Here is a 21266-nt window from a genome sequence, read left to right as displayed (position 1 = left end):
GTGCCGAGAGGTGGGGGAATGCGTTGCATTCCATAGAAGGTCGTGGGGAAATCAAAAGTCGCAGTATAGCACGGCATGACATCTTTTGCGACCCTTTTTGGATCGAGGGGACAGTAACGGTGCGTACCGTCGGCACTGTGGTTGGGAATCGATCAGTGTTGGGATTTGCAACTTCAAGCTCATGCTAGAAAATTCCCGAAGCTTCGGCTTATTCATTTGTCACGATACTTAGATATATTTAGTACTTTTGGTAGAATATTCTAGATACTTTTCGTAGTATATAAGGAGCTCATTAGGAGCTCTAGTAGCTAACAATTCAGTATTATACCTACTGCAAGCCTCCCACTGCAATAATTCCAACAATCAGGGAATGTTATGTAGTGACAGATTGAAATGTACAACTTGTGCACTAAGGGAGGAGGCAAGGAGGAGGGATTTCCGCGGGTACATAGCTTAGGAATATATCAGAAGGCTAGGTATAAAGAAGAGTAGAACAACATGCTTGTCTTGGGATCGTTCAATATTTCCTTGCTGGCGTGGCTGACTAGGTGGTGCTCGGTAGGGACTGTCGCAGACAATGGGTGAAACTACAATTGATAATATAGGGAAATGTCTTACCTCCAGGTCGGAAACCCAGTCTTGCATTGAGGAGATTTTCCGCTTTCCTGTCTGATACAATAGTAAGAATTGAGCTATAGAACAAGGGATGGGGAATACTCTCTGGACTTTTCTCTGTCACCAACTGAAGAGCTCCAAGCAAGGGACGGTGTCACATCGATTGGTTGGTATTGGGGTGCGAGAGCACGGTAAGGATTATGAGCCGACTCTGCTGGTCCCAGATAAATCATCATACTGGGTGCAATGTATGATGGAAGGTATTGAATAGCGGGTGGCATATAGAGACTCTTGTAAGACTGTACTCCAGAAAAATATCTTGGTAGCAAGTTGTTCGAAGAGGATGGCGATACAGAGGCTGGAGGCATTGGATAGAATATGGTATGACGGTCTCGTAGATATTGCATCGAAACGTGTTCGTTATTCGTATTGCCAAGCTTGTCCGTGGATTCAAGAGATTCAATATCGGAATGATGTGTGTTTCTGTGAGGAATGAAATGCTCAACCTGAATGCACCGGATGAGTGGCATACCTCTGCAATGCACCGGATGATTCTGTGGCTTCACTAGGAAAGGAAAGACTGGAAGGTGTTGTATCAGTTTGATCTAGCAGAGAAATAAATGGAACGTACCTAGTGTCTTCAACAGCAAACCCCGGACCTTGATCTGGAGCACCATGTAAGTTGGATGATGCACAGCTTGTTCTACTTAAGGCCGAGTAAAGCAGGGAGCTCTCTTCAAAACTGCAAGGCATGAATAAACAAAATGAGAGGTGCGGAGTGAAAGAGCCCACCTCTGTGAGTCTCCGACCTGCTGCGGCTTGATTTCTGGTGGCTCGAAGCTAAAAGAAGTGTTACATTACAGAAACATAGCACTCAAAGAGGCATACCCAAACAGTTCTTCAGAATTTAGCCCGTCTTCTGGACTTAGCCCATCACGTGTCGCATCCATTCATGCAACTCTGCACGAGCTTGAAACATAACTCAAACAGAGAAGAAAATTAACCTACAATGGTGATCTACCACGGAGTTTCAGCATGTTGTAAGTAGCAGCCATCCTGCCACCAAGTCAGTTTGAACAGGCGAGTGGGTAGGCAAGGGGGCTACACACACGGGTACTGTGGGTGGTGGGCATGTGCAAATGGATTGTGATGTGCAAATCCTTCTTTGCAGCATGTTCCGGCTACTTGTTGGCTTCAGTTTTTTTTCTGATGACTAAACAAAACTGTATAATTATTGCTATTTCAAAAAATGATGAGAATCCAAAAAAAAAAATAAAAAGTTTTGGGCCCTGCAAAAAGACCTCCGAGTCTGCACTCAGGGGGCCATGACGATCAACGTCATAGGTTGTTTCGTCAACAGTTGTGGGTTGTCTCAGATGGTGCAGGCTGAGATCGGGCTGGCATCTGGTGTGTCAAAACTTTTTTTCTTTTTCGAGAATCTCATCATTTTTGAAAATAGCAATAAGAGTGCATGATAATTTTATTTGTGGGTTTAGAGGAAGCCATGCTGTATCGAAATTTGCACATCGTGATCCATTTGCACATGCCAACCACCCATAGTAGGGGGACAAAATAAGACGCGTCCATTTTCTTGAAGTCTAAGAGGTGAAGGTGAGAGGCTGAATTTCAAATAGCCTTTTATACAAGGGCATGACCGTGCAAAGTCAACGTGGGCTGTAGCCCTATTTGGGTCTCAATGCATCAGAAAAAGGTGCTATTTGACAACTTATCGCATGTGGATTTGCATGAGGTCGCAAATAAGGTGTTAGCCACCAACTTGAGTCGACTTAGATCAAGCTAGGATCACTACTCGCACTTCAGTAGATGATACTCTAGCAGGTCAAAGGCGATGGCAAGCTGATTGCGAATGAGATAGTCGTGAAGCGGGGAGTTCGATGTTGGGTAGATTAAACCTTAGCCAAAGCTGGGGTTTAGACCAGCTGAGGCTCTACTTAAATACACGTGGATAAACTAATAATAGTACTGTGGGAACGTGTCCGTTGTGATCGCATATGAGTAATCGAGCTGAGTCAAGCGGAGAAAAAAGGAAAAAATGAATAAACCATAACATTACCCCCTCCTTAAGACTCATTCGTCCCGAATGAGTCCTCAGACTCCCAGTCGTCATCATTGGAGGAGGAGTGTCGGGACTCCGAGTAAAAGGAGGATACGTCATCGTCTTTATCCTCCTCGTCTCCATTCCAATTTTCATGAATTCGTTGGAGGTTTTGGAGGTTTACCTCTTCCTCTGTATCATTTTCTATTACCGGTTCACCATCGGCTTCATCTGTGGTGACAATGGGCCACTTGTTCCGTAAGAAGTCAGGTTCAAGCTCAGGATTGAATGCTGGGTGCCAATTTTGAGCTGCCAGGTCAATTGATTGGCGAGTCGGGGAAGAGGGATAAGAGTCTTGTTGGGTGTCCGAATGCCTTACGTTAGAGCATTGGGAAGAGTGAACGGTTTCGATGTCCATGACACAGGGGGTATCAGGTTCGTGGTACGTCGGTGTGTCGTTTGCCAGTATCTTGTTATCGATCCCGATCGCCCTCCCATGGTTGTCTATTTCCCATTGAATTCTCTGGAGGCATGCTTCATATTCATTTACCAACTCCTCTGCATTGGCCATGTTTGCTCGTTTTACCCAAGAGTTTTCCTCGTTGGGATAACCTTTCCACTTCACCAGGTACTCTGTTATGGTATGGCAGGTACGTCCACGACCAACGACTTTGTCTCGCTGCTCCACGATTTCTTCAATCTCATACTCTTCTTCATCAATCAGTTCCAGGGGTGGTCTTTCAGGTTGTGGTTGATTAGGGAATTCAGATTCCTGATACGGCGTCAGGAGAGATTCGTTGAATTGGTTATGAATCTTCCACGCGACTGGGAGTTTGAGTTTGTAGGCTGAGGCCCCCTTTTTGGATAGGATGGTGAAAGGCCCTACTCGTCGATCCCCAAGTTTCTTGGTGGGTCGAGGTAGGTTTAGGTTTGTAGAATCTAGCCACACCTTATCGCCAACGTGATATTCCACCGCCTCCCCTCTATGTTTGTCGTAGGCTCTTTTCATGGACTCGGCTGCTCGTTCCAATGACTCTTTTGCTTTCTGCTGCACTTCTTGAATACCCTGAACCAGTTTCAAAGCAGCCGGGACGACTTCAGGGCGCTGGGCGGCTTTGAGGACTTGTCCATCTTTCCCAAAGACCACTTTATAGGGGGAGAAGCCTGTAGCCGAATGTGTTCGATTGTTATGGGTGAAGGCAGCCAAAGGCAGCCAATCACTCCAGTCATCTTGCTGATAGTTTACGAACATTGTGAGGTACTTTTCGATCTCCTGATTGACTCGTTCCGTCTGTCCGTCCATCTGAGGATGATAGGTCGTGGATGGGTTCCCAGCAACTTGGAGGAGGGCATAGAATTCTTTCATGAACTTGGATACAAAAATCGCCCCCCTGTCTGAAATGACCTTCTCCAGCATTACTCTGTACAGCACGTAAACATAATCCCTCAGTATTTTAGCAAAGCCAAGGGAGGTAAGTGCCTCAGTGCATGCAATCGGGATTATCGTTTTGGAAAACTTGTCAACAATGACAAGGATGGAGTCGAACCCTTTGGACGAGGGGAGTTTAGTGATCATGTCAACCGAGATGTGCATCCATGGTCTTGTCGGCACCTTGTTTGGGTGAAGAGGCGCCTTCTTAGGGCGGCGGTCTGCTTTGGTACGTTGACAGACCTCGCATCCTTTGACATATGCTTCTACCTCTTGACGCATCCGGGGCCACCAGTAGTCTCGCAGGACGAGCTCCTTGGTCTTCTCGATACCAGGGTGTCCTGCCGTCGCATGGTCATGCCACAAGGCTATGATTTCTCCTCGTAGTCGCCGGTCTGTGGGGACATAGATGTGCCCATCATACCAGAGTAACTCCTGCTCCCGAGTAACCCCCTTTTCATGATTGAGGGAGTCTGAAATGCCTCGATCCCACTTGCATATGTCGTGAGTGGCCAGTTTAATTTTTTCGTGGAGCTCCTCTTGACTGGGCATTACTAATGCTCAGAAATGCTCTGCCTTCAGGATTACTACGTCTCGGTTGTCTTCCTTCCCCTGATCGTGGTCTGCTCGTTGGGATAGTAGGTCTGCTTTGCGGTTCTGGGCCCCAGGCTTATGATGCAGCGTGAACTGGTATTCCGCCAGTTCTATCACCCACTGAGCCTGCCGCCGGTTGAGTTTTTGGGGCTTACGGAAGTATTGAAGATTGGAATGGTCTGTCCAAATCTCAAAATCTTCCCGGGCGCCCATGAGGTATTGTCACCACTCTTCCAGGGCAATCATAATGGCAAGGAGTTCCTTATCGTAGATTTCATAGTTGCGCTCGGTAACGGACAGGGCTTTGGAGAGAAAGGCTACTGGTCGCCACTTCTCATTTTGCCATTGAGACAGTATGGCCCTGATCACCCCCTCGCTGGAGTCTGCCTCCACTCTAAACTTCCTGTCATCCAAGGGTATAGCTAGCACCACATCCTCACAGAACATCTCCTTCAGCTTTTCGAACACCTTTTGTTGTGGTTCCCCCCATCTCCACTCGGCCTTCCCAGTTAACGAAGTAAGAGGCTTTATGTGTTTGCTATAGTCCCGTATAAAGCGTCGATAAAAATTGCAAAAGCCTAAGAACGATTGTAGTTCCTGCTTTTTGTGGGGCATAGGCCAGTCTAGTAGGCCAGCAATTTTTACTGGGTCCATGCGAATCTTCCCTTCGCTGATGATCACCCCTAGATATTTGGTCTCTTCTACCTCGAATTTGCACTTCTCGGCTTTTAGGAACAACTTGTTGTCTTGTAGGATCTTTAGTACCTTCCGTACGATGCGCCTGTGGTCCTCTTTCGTCTTGGAGGCTATGAGAATGTCGTCCAAATAGACAGACACCTCTCCAGCAGCGATAAGGTCTTTGAAGATGTCGTTCATCATCCACTGAAAAGTGGCAGGGAATTGGTAAGCCCGAAGAACATTACCAAGGGTTCGTAAAGACTGCGGTTAGTTCGGAACGCTGCTTTCCATTCATCACCTTGTTTAATTTGGACGTTATTATATCCCCAGCATACGTCCAACTTGGTGAAATACTTCGCCTTCTTCAGCCGGTCCATCAATTCCCTGATGAGTGGTAACGGATATCGGTTCTTGATGGTCATCTCATTTAGTTTTCGATAGTCCTGTACCGGGCGGAGCTTCCTGTCTTTCTTTTTGACAAAGAAGAAGGGGGATGCCATGGGGGACTTCAAGGCCTGGATACGGCCAGTTGAGAGATTTTCGTCGAGGAATTTATCCAACTCCTCCTGTTCTGTGGGGTTGAGAGGGTAGACCTTGCAGTCTAGATTGGCGTTAGCATTGGGGATTAGCTCAATGGTGTGATCCCAGGGTTTCCGCAGGGGTAGTTCGTCGAAATTTTCTTTGTCAAAGATGTCCTGGAACTCTCGATACTCTTCCGGCACTATTTCCTTGAAGGATTTAGTCTTCTTCTGGGCATTAGCCTGGGCAGCCAATTTGTTTGCTTTGGTGCCCATGGCTCGCACATGGAAGGCTTCTTCAAAGTCTATTACCAGAATGGTATCCCCTTCCTCATACTCGTCCCAGCGAGAAGAGGGATCCGTATCCGGCAGGGAGAAGGGGATCTTACGACAGGCACACCAAGCCAGGGTGACGGCTCCCATGTCCCAGTCGATCAGCGGGTTATGCCTTTGTAACCAATCATGCCCTAGGAAGAGAGGGGTGGTGCCTAAGTCCACCATGGCTAATTCGATTCTTTCCACATGGTCCCCAATCCGTAGCCGTACCTCAGCATACTCGGTGATGTCACCTCCCTTGTTCCTGGTGCCATCAGCATTATAAACTGGGACTGATCAGGCCACCTTCCGGAGATTGATGCCACGTTCCTGAACCCAGTGGCGGTCAATGGAACTCCTGGTGGCTCCGCTATCCACCAGCGCCTTGAGGTTAAAGGTGTCTTGCGTGTCCAACATTTCGAGCTGCACGTTAATGGATACATTGTGCCCCTTCCTTCCACATATGTACATGGGAGGTTTCTTTAAGTCCTCCATCCACTCCCACTTGTCCCTGGCCTCTCTAGCCGTTTCCGGCTGCTCCTTGAGCACATCCCACAACTCAATTGTCACTTCCCCTGCCCTACGAGGGTGTACCCACTGCTTTAGAGCTGAAAAGGCCGCCGCTTCGTTTCCGGCGAGGCATAATGCTCGTCGAGTCCAGTGTGTTCCGAAGGGTTCATAGTACATGTCAATAATGGCCCTCTTAGCCTCTGGCACTATTTCAGGTTTGGGGGTCACCGAAGACTTCCCCTTGGGCATTGTAACCGGTATATCGGACCGGAGATGGGCTTCCTCGTCTTCTACTTCCTCCAACGAAACCGAAGAGGTCTTGCCTCGAGGTGGCAGTTGGTCACCGGGCCGAAAAGGGCCCCTCAGCGGCACTTGGTCACCTTCCGTCGAGTTGGTGGAGGAGGGCTTGCTGCCCTGTGTTTGGCCCTGGCCACGGGCACTTGTGTGTGGCGTTGTAACCTCCACTTTAGTTCCGTGCTTACTGCTCTTCCTAGCCCCGGCGGTACTTCGGGTAACCCTTCGTGGGGGCACACATATTGGCTCGCCTGAGGGGTCCTCACTGTTTGTCGACAAGACGACTACTGGGTGAGGGTGGTTCCACGGGTTCATGGCCTCAGCTGCTTTTCCAATGCTCCCGGCTGGAACAGACCCCTGTGGGTGTTACGGTTCGGTTATTCTTTTCTTTTCTTTTCCTTTTTCCTTTTCTTTTTCTTTCCTTACGTATTCACGCTTACGCTATGCTGCGATTTCGATCGGACGCTGCTGCGGCACTATCTTTAGCCTACGCAACGTGTATTTAAGTAGAGCCTCAGCTGGTCTAAACCCCAGCTTCGGCTAAGGTTTATTCTACCTAACATCGAACTCCGTTCTTCGTGATTATCTGTTCCATCGACTTGCGTTGCCTTTGATCTGTTGGATCGTCGTCTACCGAAGTGCGAGTAGCGACCCTAACACATCTAAGTCGATTAGAGTTAGTGGCTTACATTTAGCCGAAGCTCGTTCTACGTTGCTCAGCGTCACTTCCGAGAAAGAGCGCTGCCCAACCATCTTTCGAAAAATTACCCCGCTTGACCAGAGAGGTCATCGCCTACGTTCGTGTGGACAACCCGGTGCTTGTCAACGTACAGCGAGTGGACCGACGGAAAAGCACTCACTGTCATCATTCATCCAATACACTACCTCGTTGCACTAGCCTTGTGGCTAATACCCCCTCGGCTACTCCTTCTGCTGTTAGTAACTTGGTTGATTGCTGAATTCATTTTCTACGACGACCTACTCCTCGCAGTCTTCTTGACTGTATACTTAACCTTCCTCCTAATCGGACTCGGAATATCGGCAGTGTTGCTAGCAAGTCTGCTAGTCGCCCTGTTCACACTATATCCCCGTCTCATTTAGGAACCACGTATCCCAACACGAAACCCTTCGTACTCGCCCTCCAGCTTGCATCACTATTAACAATCATCTTGTTGATAGTAACAAGCTTCCCTGATTCAAACGAGTGTGAGATCCTGTTAATGAACGGCTCCAATTACGAGACCGACCTTAGCTTGATCATCGCCCTCCTCATCGTTCTCACCATTCTTGCGGTATACCAGCTTGCATGGTCAATCGTCGACCTGCGCAAAGGATAGATCCCTATACGGATGCCCTGGTCCGACGCCATTCCTGCAATCTTCGTAACTTTTATCGCCTTTTTCTTGTCCATTTCTTTGTATTACACACTCCGCTGTTGCCGACAGCAGAGAAGGGTACGACCTCAACTACCCTTCCACTACGTGCCCAGCGTACCCGCATATCCCCCGCAGGTGATAGATATCCCCGCGGCTTCGCAACAAACCCTACCAGTCCCAGAAACTCCTCGGCTAGAGTTGCACTCTCTCTATGGAGAGTCCCTCTACGGATCGTCGCGACCCAGCTCGCGATCCTCAGAGTCGAGCACCGACTCCTACAGAAGCGCCACCGACGAGTCAACCGACTCCGTCGACATCACCGATACCCGGGGCGTACTCCTCGACAGAGGAGACTCGCCCCTACCAGGTCTCTTCGACCAGCCTACAGTCGAAAACGAGTCAAGCCCCGACAGAGGCCGAGGACAAGGCACCAGGCATCTGGTCGCGGGCGAAGAAAGCCCTGACACCGAGTTCGAAGGGGACGAGCTCACCGAGTGGGAAAGAACCCGCCTCGACGACCTCCTCGACGACATCTACCCGAACACGGAGGAGGATGCAACCTATACCGGAGACAACTGGTCCGGAAGGTCGTCCACCAAGTGGGTTGAAGCCCAGTGGGGAGACTCCGACCTCGGAGCAGAGCGCCGAAGGTTTATACAGAGGCAAAAGGACGACTACGACGCCGATTCCGGAGAGCTTGGCCTCGGAGCCTCCGCAGCTTCCACCAGTACAGCTCGCTCACAGTCTCTTCCAAGGGCCTGGCCAACCAATAGAGGCCCCCCAGTCGGCTGGCATCCCAGCACCAGCTGGGTCTATGCCGACAACGGGGAAGAGACTCCTGTGGCCGGAATCGCGACCAGAAGAGAGCCCGACCCGATCCCTGAAAGGTCCGAGACACCAACGCTCCTTGCCCCCGTCCCCTCGATCGAGCCGACGAGTGGGGAGCTTTGGAGCGAGTTCCCAGATCTCGACCCCGAGGAACTTGGGACAATTACCGCCGCCGAGCGACTCGCCGGAGTCTCCAACTGGGAACCGTCCGTCCCGTCGCGAGCCTTCGCCGATCCCGTCCCCCTCGCCCAGCGCCCATGGCCACTCCTTTATCACACGTACGTCGAGTCCCTCCGACTCAGTCGAGCTGCCAGGGAGTCCTCAGAGGTCCAGGCCAGAATGGAGCGAGGCCGAGCGCACGATGCACGCATCCGACGTGCCGAGGAAGACGCCCTCTATGGACCCAACGGCTTTTGGGACCTACCCGTTGAGCCCGACGCCACTCCAGCCGAAATCGAAAATCGAGTACGAGCCGCTGCCGTTCGCTACTCCGGATACGCCCGGAGGGCCGGAGCCGATCTCGAGGCCCGAGCTCGAGCATGGAGAGTCTACCAGGAGGAGATCTCCAACGAAGACTCCGACATCGGGAGGTGGAGGCGAAACAAGGAAATTGACCGAATCGCCAGAGAGAGGAAGGAAGCAGAGGATGCCAAGTCGACCCCCAAACCAGGCCCTGGAGCCGACGGTAATGGCGGCGGTGAAGCAGGTCCTTCTTCAGGGGCCAGTGCCTAGGCCGGGCATTTTCGAACTATTACCCTGGCATGGGCTATACGAAATAATGATGGAAGACATGGAAAGAGACCCCCAGTGGCTCTTCTCCGAGGCGGGCGAAGATTACCGCCACGCGAAACAAATGGGGGATGTATACCTAATGAGGAACATCCTCGAAGTAGAAACCTGGCACCGGGCGGCTATCGTCTGGAACCTGGTCAACCCCACTGCGCCGCAACGGGGGTGTGAACCGTACCGGAGGCCTCAACCAATGCCTCCACCCACGGACCACTCGAACTTCTTCCCCGAAGGCTTCTTTGGAGGAGCGGGAGAAGACGACGACGACATGGACGATCCAGGCGCTGGGCCGTCCCGCACCGACAAGGGGAAGGGGTCCACGGTACCCCCGTTTCCGCCAAACCCGCCACGTTACCCGGACCCTGCGGGATACCCTCCTCCGGGAGAAAACCGCAATCTACGATCAGTATCGCGACCACCTAAACCTCCGGTACCACCGCACGTACCGTCTCCCCCCGATCCGATTCCTCCCTGGCAGCTCGCGCCGGGAGCCGTTAATAACCCGTGGAATGATGTCAAACCCAAGCTGGTGACCCAGCCGGAGTATTTCACCGGGGTTTCCTCGGACATCACGCGCTTCTTACACCACTGCGAAGTCTACTTCGCGGTGTTCCCCATGTATTACTCCATGAACGACCAGGGGCACAACCCCTATCGCATCACGTTCGCTCAAGGGTACCTACGAGGGGACGCGCAACAATGGTGGGTCGACCAGTACTATCGATACCGGGACCCGCAGGGTCATTGGAGATTCCCCCACCTGGACGGAATTCTCCGAGGATCTCAGGCGCGAATTCCGTGAAGTAGCGGAGTTGACGATATGGAAGTCGGAATGGAAAAAGATCCGACAGTCGGACTTCAAGTCCGCAGTCGAGTTCTTTGCCAAATTCGAACGGCTGGCCCATAAGTGCGAGGAATTCGGAGACGAGAAGCAGATGTTCGAAGCGGTCGAAGCGGCGATAAGGCCAACGGTGCGGAATACGGTTATGCATGGGGACAACGAGCGCCCCACAACCTACGCACAATGGAAGGCGCGAGTCTTAAGGATCGACGCCAACTACCGGTATGGAGTAGCCCAAGGACTGGGCAGTAAGTCCTCCTCGAACCAAGGCGGTTCGGGTCGAGGCAATCAATCGAAGGGAAGCGGGTCGGGTGCCGGAAGCGATAAGAAGGACGCCACTGGAACCACCTATGGAGGTGCCGGGCAACCGATGGAAATCGACAAACTGCGGTCCGACAAGCGGTGTTTCAAATGTGGGAACACTGGGTGGACCCCGAAGCATAAATGCCCTGACGATAAGTCCAAGTGGCTCCCCGTCAAACTCCCACCACGCAAAAAACCCAACGTCGCCCGCCTCCGCCAGCTCCTTGAAGAAGCCGTGAAAGAAGAGAACGGGAAGGAGACAAAGATTGAGGAGGTCAAGGACGATAAGTCGTCAAAAGACCAGCCGACGTCGAAATAAGCGATTCGACGGCGTCGGCAAAGGACTTAGTTTCATTTGGTGCGCACTCCTGTACTACCAGTCGGACTTATGCTACGTATGTAGGTACTCCGTTTGAACAATATCAGAACACTTTCGCCGCGTTACCAGTAGAAGGAACTAAGGAATCGGAATCGCCAAAGCAAGACGGCGTAGAAGGGGATTTCCGCCGCTTAGCGCGGTCTGCGCCTAGCATAGAACCCCGAGGGGCTGTCCCACCTCTGGAACCCCCGCTTGACCGCAAAGAGGCCGCTGCCGCAGGTCAAGTACAGGCCGAGGTCAGACGTGACTGCGGTCGCCCGGGCAGGGAGAAACGGCCGACGACTCCGACATTCGGGACAACAAACGTGCCCAATGTTAGCGGCGGGAATGCAGCTGAGGCCGGGAACCCAGGAGACCACCTTCCCTCAGTAGCCATCTCGTTGGCAAACGGTGAAGACCTCTCGGGGGAGCCAATACGTGTGCGCCTACCAAGGGTTTCCGCGAGTACCGCCCCGGTTAGGAATGAGGATAAGCAGGAAACGACCGTAGAGGTTACAACGCCGAGCACAAGCGCCCGAGGCCAGGGCCGAAGAAAGGGCAGAGTGCCCTCCTCTACCAACTCGTCGGAAGGTGACCAAATGCCACCGAGGGGCCTTCCCGACCGGCCCGGCGACCAACTGCCGCGCACGAGTACAAGACCCCAGGTATCCGTGGAAGAAGTAGAAGACGAAGAAGCCCACCTACGATCCGACATACCCGTCGTAACCAGGAGGCCGTCGTCTCCCGCCATGCCCCTCGCTGCGAAAGTCGACGACCAGAAGAAGTTTGCGGCGATGTACTACGAGCCCCATGGCATCCTGTGGACCCGTCGGGCCTTACGAATCGCTCAAGGAGAGGCGGCAACTCGCGCCGTTCTCAACGGATGGATACACCCACGACGACGAGAGGAGGTGACCGACCAGTTATGTCACCAACTAGAGGAGCAAGCCGAGACGGCTGCGCAAGCCAGAGAGCGGTGGCAGTGGATGGAAGATCTGCAGAAACCGCCCATGTATATACGGGGAAGAAAGGGACGGAACGTTTCAATAAAAGTGCAGTTAGAAACGCTCGATACCCGGGAGACCCATGCAGTATCCGCCCTAGTTGATAGCGGGGCGACGGGAAGTTCCATCGACCGCGCCTGGGCCCAGGCCCATGAGCTCAATTTGAAGAAAGCGGCCCGACCCGTCCCGGTTTACAATGCCGACGGCACCCGCAATAAGGGAGGAGATATCACCGAGTATGCCGAAGTACGGCTACGCATAGGGGACCACGTGGAAAGGATCGAATTAGCCGTAGTCGACCTAGGATCCACCCCCCTGTTCCTGGGGCACGACTGGCTGCAGCGTCATAACCCCCTGATCGATTGGGACACCGGAGCGGTGACCCTAGCTCGATGCACGTGCAGGAAAATTCCCTTTTCCCTCCCCGACACCGATCCCTCAACACGATGGGACGAGTACGAAGAAGGGGACACCATCCTGGTGATTGACTTCGAAGAAGCCTTCCACGTGCGAGCTATGGGAACCCGGGCCAATGAACTAGCGGCCCAAGCCAATGCCAAGAAAACTACCAAATCGTTCGAAGAAATAGTCCCGGAAGAATACCGAGAATTCAAGGACATTTTCGACAAAGAGAACTTCGATGAGTTACCACCCCGTAAACCCTGGGACCACGCCATTGAACTGATTCCCAACGCCAACGCCAATTTAGACTGTAAAGTCTACCCTCTTAACCACGCTGAGCAGGAAGAGCTAGACCGGTTTTTGGACGAAAACCTGTCCACGGGTCGAATCCAACCCTCCAAGTCTCCCATGGCTTCACCGTTCTTTTTCGTTAAGAAAAAGGACGGCAAGCTACGTCCCGTCCAGGACTACCGAAAGCTAAACGAGATGACCATCAAGAATCGGTATCCGTTACCCCTTATCGGAGAATTAATGGACCGGCTGAAGAAGGCTAAGTACTTCACCAAGTTGGACGTGCGCTGGGGATATAACAACGTGAGGATCAAACAGGGGGATGAATGGAAGGCCGCTTTCCGAACCAACCGCGGACTCTATGAACCCCTGGTAATGTTCTTCGGACTGACCAACTCCCCCGCCACGTTCCAATGGATGATGAATGACATCTTCAAGGATCTCATTGCGGCCGGAGAGGTATCGGTTTATTTGGACGACATCCTCATCGCCTCGAAGACCAAGGCGGAACATCGACGAATCGTGCGCCGGGTACTGCAGATTCTCCGCGAAAACAAGTTATTCCTTAAAGCAGAGAAGTGCGAATTCGAGGTGGAGGAAACTGAGTACTTAGGGGTGATCATCAGCGAAGGGAAAATCCGTATGGATCCCGTCAAAATTGCGGGCCTCTTAGACTGGCCGGTTCCACGAAGAAAGCAGGAGCTGCAATCCTTCCTTGGATTCTGCAACTTCTACCGACGATTCATTCGTGACTACAGCAAGCATGTCCGACCTTTAACCATGCTTACGGGAAAACAGGAGTGGAAGTGGGAAAAGACTCAACAGGAAGCGTTCGAAAAGCTCAAAGAGCTGTTCCGCGAGGACGTAGTCCTAGCCATCCCCCTTGATGAAGGAAAATTCCGGGTGGAGGCAGACTCGAGCGAAGGAGCCATAGGAGCGGTACTTTCTCAATGGCAGGACGAAAAGTGGAGACCGGTAGCCTTCCTCTCCAAGGCCCTCTCAGTCACCGAGCGTAATTATGAGATTTACGACAAGGAATTGTTGGCCATAATGATCGCCCTCGAAGAATGGCGCCAGTACCTTATGGGGGCGAGAGAAGACTTCGAGATTTGGACCGATCATTCCAACCTCCAGTACTTCCGTAAACCACAGAAACTCAACCGACGACAAGCTCGGTGGGTTACTGAGTTAGCGGAGTACCAGTTTAATCTACACCATAAACCGGGGGCTCAAAACCGCAAAGCCGACCTCCTATCCCGAAGGGCGGATCACGACCAAGGAAAGGAGGATAACCGAGACGTAGTGGTCCTGAAAGCTGAACATTTCAGGGCGTTGATAATGCCCACCGCCGAGGAACTTCACGAGAAAATCAAGACCGCCACTCACGACGTTCGACATTGGGACAGAGGGATCTCAGACTCCCTCAACCACGAAAAGGGAGTATCTAGAGAGCAGGGGATGTTGTGGTATGACGGACGGATCTACGTCCCCGTAAACCATGAACTCCGAGGGCAGATCATTGCCCTCAAGCATGATCACGTCACCGCCGGCCATCCAGGCATCGAAAAGACCAAAGAGTTGGTACTCCGCGACTACTGGTGGCCCCGAATGCGTCGAGACGTGGAAGCCTATGTAAAGGGATGCGATATCTGTCAACGAACCAAAGCAGATCGTCGCCCGAAACGGGCCCCTTTGCATCCCAATGAGATACCTGTACGCCCGTGGACCCATATTTCGGTCGATATGATCACCAAACTGCCGAATTCCAACGGATATGACTCCATTCTCGTCATTGTCGACCGCTTCTCTAAAGCTATCATCCCTATTGCCTGCACTGAAGAGCTGACTTCCCTCGGATTTGCAAAAATCCTGAGGGACTACGTATATGTGCCCTACGGCGTAATGCCTGAGAAAGTAATCTCCGACCGAGGCTCGGTCTTCGTATCTAAATTCATGAAGGAATTTTACCGACTGCTTCACGTCGAGGGGAATCCATCCACCGCATATCACCCACAGACAGATGGCCAAACCGAGCGGGTTAACCAGGAGATCGAAAAATACCTCAAAATGTTCGTCAACGACAGACAAGACGATTGGAGCGAATGGCTGCCTTTAGCAGCCTTCACTCACAACAACCGTCAGCACTCAGCGACGGGATATTCCCCCTATCGGGTGATCTTCGGAAGAGACGGAGAAGTTATCAAGAACCCTTCACGAACAACGACCGTCCCAGCAGCAGGGAAGCTAGTGGAAGAAATAGAGAAAGCCCAAGGCGAGGCCAAGAAGTCGTTAGAGAAGGCGGCAGAATCCATGAAGAAGGCCTACGACAAACGAAAGAACGTCGCAGTGGAGTACCGAGTAGGAGATAAGGTATGGCTCGATTCGACCAACCTGCATCTCCCACGTCCGACCCAGAAGCTTGGGGACCGTCGTGTTGGCCCCTTCGCAATTACGGCCAAAAAGGGGGCCTCGGCGTATGAATTGAAATTGCCGATAAAATGGAAAATCCACAATCGCTTTAACGAGTCACTCTTGACACCGTATACCGCCCCAACGTTCCCTAATCAACCACGTCCCGAAAGGCCACCTCCAGAGTTGATTAATGAAGAAGAAGAATACGAAATCGAGGAAATAGTGGAGCAACGGGACAAGGTTGTAAACCGAGGACGAACCCGTCGCACCATAACAGAATACCTCGTAAAATGGAGAGGATACCCACGGGAGGAAAACTCCTGGGTCAAACGTTCAGATATGGCCAATGCGGAGGAGCTAGTAAACGAATACGAAGCGCGTCTCCAACGAATTCACTGGGAGGTCAACAAATACGGGAAAACCGTCGGGAAAGACGACAACATACCCCCAGACGCTCGTACACCGTATCACGACCCGGATACCCCATGCGTCACCGACATAATCACCGTACCCTCCTCCCAATGTTCGGCGATAGCCCATTCTGAGGAAATCGACGGAATAGTCGCTGACCCACTGACTCCCTCCGAGGCAGAAGAATATTGGACACAAACATTCAAGCCAGAACGGGAGGCGGCCTTCTTCGAAGGTAAATGGCCCACAGTCACGGCGGAAGAAGCGGACGGGGTACCCATAGTGGAAGAAACTCAAAACGAGGAAGACGCCCAGCTCGACCTTGACAATTTACAAAAGGTCTACGAGAACTGGGACTTCGACTCAGAAGATGATGACAACGATGATGACGATACGTGGTCCTTCTACAGTCAATCAGCGCAAAGTGGGGAGGAAAGTCAGGAGTCGAACGACTCATTCCAATCGAGCGCGGCGTAGGAAGTAGCCGCTCTCTACGGTGTAGAAGGGGATTTCCACCGCTCAATCACGAGCACTGAACCCTTAGGGATCGCGGATCCCGACAGACAATTGAGGCTTAACCGGCGCAAGGTGGCTCAGGATGTTTTGGGACCTGAGTCCAGGGGGAGAGAGGGTCTGAGGCCGAACCCACCGATGTGACTCTTCATGGGGTAGCGGAGGTCCAATCAATCCTGTTTTAAAGCAGAAGGGAGCCCCTCAATTCGCTTGTGGGGAAGGAAGGAGATATATTCTCATTCGGGACGAATGAGTCTTAAGGAGGGGGTAATGTTACGGTTCGGTTATTCTTTTCTTTTCTTTTCCTTTTTCCTTTTCTTTTTCTTTCCTTACGTATTCACGCTTACGCTATGCTGCGATTTCGATCGGACGCTGCTGCGGCACTATCTTTAGCCTACGCAACGTGTATTTAAGTAGAGCCTCAGCTGGTCTAAACCCCAGCTTCGGCTAAGGTTTATTCTACCTAACATCGAACTCCGTTCTTCGTGATTATCTGTTCCATCGACTTGCGTTGCCTTTGATCTGTTGGATCGTCGTCTACCGAAGTGCGAGTAGCGACCCTAACACATCTAAGTCGATTAGAGTTAGTGGCTTACAGTGGGGCAGGCCCAGTCAGTTGGGTGGTCGGCCTTTCTCCCTCTCCGGGGTGACCTCCTCCACGTCTGGATTTGGTCGTACTGTGACATAGGGGGCTCTGTCCTTGAGGGACTTTCCCTGTGCTGTCGAGCGGGGGTTCCTGAGCTCGGACGGCCCCTCGGGGTTCGTTGCTGGATGCAGGCTGCGTGAAGCGGCGGAAATCCCCTCCTATGCTGTTGTCGTTTGGCAATTCTTCTTTTTCAGTTCCTTCAATGGGTAACGCAGCGAAAAAATTGGTATATTGTTCATACGGGATACCTACATACGTAGTATAAGTCCAACTAGAATTACATGAGTGTGTACCAGAAGAAACTGAGTCCTTTGCTGATGCCGTCGAATTGCTTACTTCGACGCCGGCTCGTCTTTTGATGACTTCTCCTCCTTGACCTCCTCAACCTTCGTGTCCTTTCCTAACTCTTCCTTTTCCGCTTCTGTGAGTAGCTGTCATAGACGTTGGGTGGGGATCTTCTTGCATGGTGGGAGTTTAACGGGGAGCCACTTGGATTTGTCCATTGGGCATTTATGGTCTCGGCTCCACCCAGTATTTCTGCACTTGAAGCACCGCTTATCGCTTCACAGCTTGTTGATCTCCATCAGCTGCCTGGCACCCCCGTAAGTGGTCCCCGTGGCGTCCTTCTTATTGCCACCCGAACTCTGACCACCACTCTTCTGTGATGGTAGATTTTGATTGCCTCGACCAGACCCGCTCTGGTTCTGGGAGGACTTACTGCCCAACCCCTGGGCGACCCCGTAATGATAATTGGCGTCGATCCTCAAGACTCACACCTTCCATTCTGCGTAGGTTGTGGGGCGCTCGTTGTCCCCATGCATAACCATGTTCCGAACTGTGGGGCGTATTGCCGCTTCTACGGCTTCGAACATCTGCTTCTCGTCTCCGAACTCCTCGCACTTGTGGGCTAGCCTTTCGAATTTGGCAAAGAATTCCATGGCCGACTTGAAGTCCAACTGGTGGACCTTCTTCCACTCCTGCTTCCATATGGTTAACTCCGCTACCTCACGGAACTGCATGGTCAGGTCGTTGGAGAACTCCTCCCACGTCGGGAATCTCCAATGTCCCTGCCGGTCCCGATAGTGGTAGTATTGATTGCCCCACCACTGCTTCGCCTCGCCCCTTAGGTAGCCTTGTGCGAATGTAATGTGATAGGGGTTTTGCCCCAGGTTATTCATAGTGTAGTACATGGGGAACACCTGGAAGTACATCTTGCAATGATGAAGGAAGCGATTGATATCCGAAGATTCCCCAGTGAAGTATTCCAGCTGAGTAATCAGCTTTGGTTTAACATCATTCCAGGGGTTATTCGTTGCCCCGGGAGTGAGCTGCCAGGGGGGAATAGGGTCGGGCGGCGATGGCAGTACAGGAGGTACCGGCAGATTTGGTGGATGTGGGAGGGACCACAGTCGGGGGTTGTCCCCAGGAGGGGGATACCCTTTGGGGTCTCGTCGACGCGGAGGTCCTTCCCCCAATGGTACCGTTGGGGGGTTTTTTGGCATGGTAGACCCTTTACCCTTGTCAGGTCGAGAGGGTCCTGCCCCTGCATCCGCGTAGTCGTCGTCATACCCGTCATCCTCTCCCCCCCCTGCCATCGCGAAGGTAGTCGTTTCTAAGGGATTGGGCATCGGTTGAGGGTGGCGATAGGCTGCACACCTGGGTTGCGCATGATCCAGGTGTACTAGGTTCCATACGATGGCCACCCTGTGCCACGTTTCGACTTCCAGGATATTCTTCATCAGGTATACATTGCCCACGTATTTGGCGCTCCGGTAGTCTTCTCCGGCCTCTGTGAGGAGCCACTGCAGATCTTTCTCCATGTCCTCCATCATGATTTCATACAGCCCCTCCCATGGAAGTAGGTTGAATAGGGAGGGGATCGTTATGCCTCCATTAGTGAGAACCATCCTTACCACCTCCATCACCCTCCTTTCGATGGCTTGGTTTGGGGGACGACTCAGCATCCTCCCTTGCCTTCCTCTCTCGGGCAAGGCGGTCGATTTCTTGGTTCCTTCTCCATCGTCCGATATCGGAATCTTCGTCGCTGATTTCGGACTGGTACGAATTCCATGCCCTTCTTCTGGCCTCCAGATCGGTTCCTGCACGCTGGGCGGCCCCAGAGTATCGGAGGGCTGCAGTGCCCATTCTTCGCTCGACCTCAGCGGCGGTTGTGTCGGGTTCGAGGGGAAGGTCCCAGAGGCCGTCGGGTCCCTGGAGGGCGTCCATTTCTGCTCGACGGATGCGTGCATCATTCGCTCTTGCTCGGTCCAATCAGGTCTGGATTTCTGGGGCGAGCCTGGCATCTCTAGGGAGTCGGAGGGACTCGATGAGCGTGTGGTAGAGAAGAGGCCACAGACGCTGGTTGAGCAGGACGGGGTCGGCGAAGGCTCGACCCACGACTGACAAGGTAAAATCAGGGACTCAGGCGAGCTCCCCAGCCCCGGCAATTGTTCCAAGTTCCACGGCGTTGTAGTCAGGGAACTCACTCCAGAGCTCCCGATCCTCCTGCTCGTGCGGGGGGACGGCGGGAGCGAGCATGTGGGCCATGGTCCACCCTCGTGAGGGACCGGCCTTGGGCTGGTTGGATGGGTCTCTGGCCATAGGAGCTTCTTCCCTTGTGTCTGCGTAGACCCAACTTGTACGGGGGTACCAGGCGACTGGCTCTCCTCGGTTAGGTGGCCAAGAAGTTGGAATGGGCCTTGTTCCATTTGTATGGGCGGTAGTAGCGGTGGAGGCCCCAAGGGCAAGCTCTCCGGAATCTTCGTCGAGGTCATCTCCGTGGTTGCCTCCTGACCTTGCGAGCCTTGCTCTGTCCCTCGCGTCTTCCATGGGGAGTCCGCCCTTGATTTCCCTTTGGGCCCACTCGTCTCCGGGATTGGGGTCAGAGTCTTTTTCTTCCCCGTCATTCTCGAGGAGGTTGTGGAGTCTGCGTCCTTCTTCATACCAGAGGTCGAGAATGCTTTCTTCGCCTGACCCCACATTCCCTCCTTCTCCGTACTTGTCAGTGTCTGACTCGCGGTGGATGGGAGACTGGTCGAAGAGACCTGGTACAGGCGAGTCTCCTTGCTCGTAGAGTACGCCCCAGGTATCGGTGATGTTGACTGACTCTGTGGTAGCGCTTCTGTAGGAGTCGGTGCTCGACTCGGAGGATCCCGAGTTGGATCGTGACGATGCGTAGAGGGACTCTCCAGGTCCTCTGGGTGTGATGGGTCGTCCATTGTGAAGGGTTTGTTGGGATGCTGCGGGGATATAGATTACCGGCAGGGGGTAGGCCGGGGTTACCGGCACGTAATGAAAAGGTAGTTGAGCCCAGACTCGTCTTTGTTGCCGGCAGCACCGGTGAATCTGGTATATAGAGATGGACAAGAAAAAGAGTATAAAAACGGCGGAGATTGCAGGAATGGCATTGGATAAGGGCATCCATACGTGAGTCTATCCTTCGAAGAGTCCGACGGTTACGATTAACCATGCAACGGTTAGGATAGGATAGAGCTCGTTAGTCGTGATCAGCACTATGATTGTCGAGATCGCGACTATTTGTATGATGACTATAATCGGCGACAGGTTGGATGGTGGTGGCAGGCTCCTCTCTTAAATCCTCAAGTAACCAGTCCAGGCTACAAGGAGAAGAGCTGCTAGGATCAGGGCCGAGATATAGTTCTGGAGGAGTAACACTCGTAGTATGGTGACCAGAACCAAAAGGATTGGGTCATGCAGTGTGAAAGGCACTATCCAAACCAACACGGCAAGGAGGAGTAAGAATGGGAAAATGTTGGGCAGTGTGTAACGTCGAGCAACATAGGACAAGCTTCAGCTAAATGTTAGCCACCAACTCGAGTCGACTTAGATCAAGCTAGGATCACTACTCGCACTTCGGTAGATGATACTCTAGCAGGTCAAAGGCGATGGCAAGCTGATTGCGAACAAGATAGTTGTGAAGCGGGGAGTTCAATGTTGGGTAGATTAAACCTTAGCCGAAGCTGGGGTTTAGACCAGCTGAGGCTCTACTTAAATACACGTGGATAAACTAATAATAGTACTGTGGGAACGTGTCTGTTGTGATCACATATGAGTAATCAAGCT

At 52.4% G+C, this 21266-nt stretch overlaps 1 protein-coding gene across 1 annotated transcript; it reads right to left on the bottom strand.

The window, feature by feature from the left end:
- Positions 1 to 324: 324 nt before the first annotated feature.
- On the bottom strand, positions 325 to 1565 carry EV420DRAFT_1753434 (uncharacterized protein; the record flags this gene model as incomplete). The annotated part of the gene is made up of 7 exons (XM_060480452.1): positions 325 to 587; positions 619 to 669; positions 744 to 1098; positions 1148 to 1195; positions 1247 to 1357; positions 1408 to 1455; positions 1504 to 1565. 7 exons carry the CDS (start codon positions 1563 to 1565, stop codon positions 465 to 467), a joined length of 798 nt encoding a protein of 265 aa, XP_060322645.1. The 3' UTR covers positions 325 to 464.
- Positions 1566 to 21266: the final 19701 nt, after the last annotated feature.

This window comes from Desarmillaria tabescens (genome assembly GCF_030435595.1).
Source record: "Desarmillaria tabescens strain CCBAS 213 chromosome Unknown EV420scaffold_107, whole genome shotgun sequence".
Lineage (NCBI taxonomy): Eukaryota > Fungi > Basidiomycota > Agaricomycetes > Agaricales > Physalacriaceae > Desarmillaria > Desarmillaria tabescens.
This window is presented reverse-complemented; position numbering and strand designations above follow the sequence as displayed.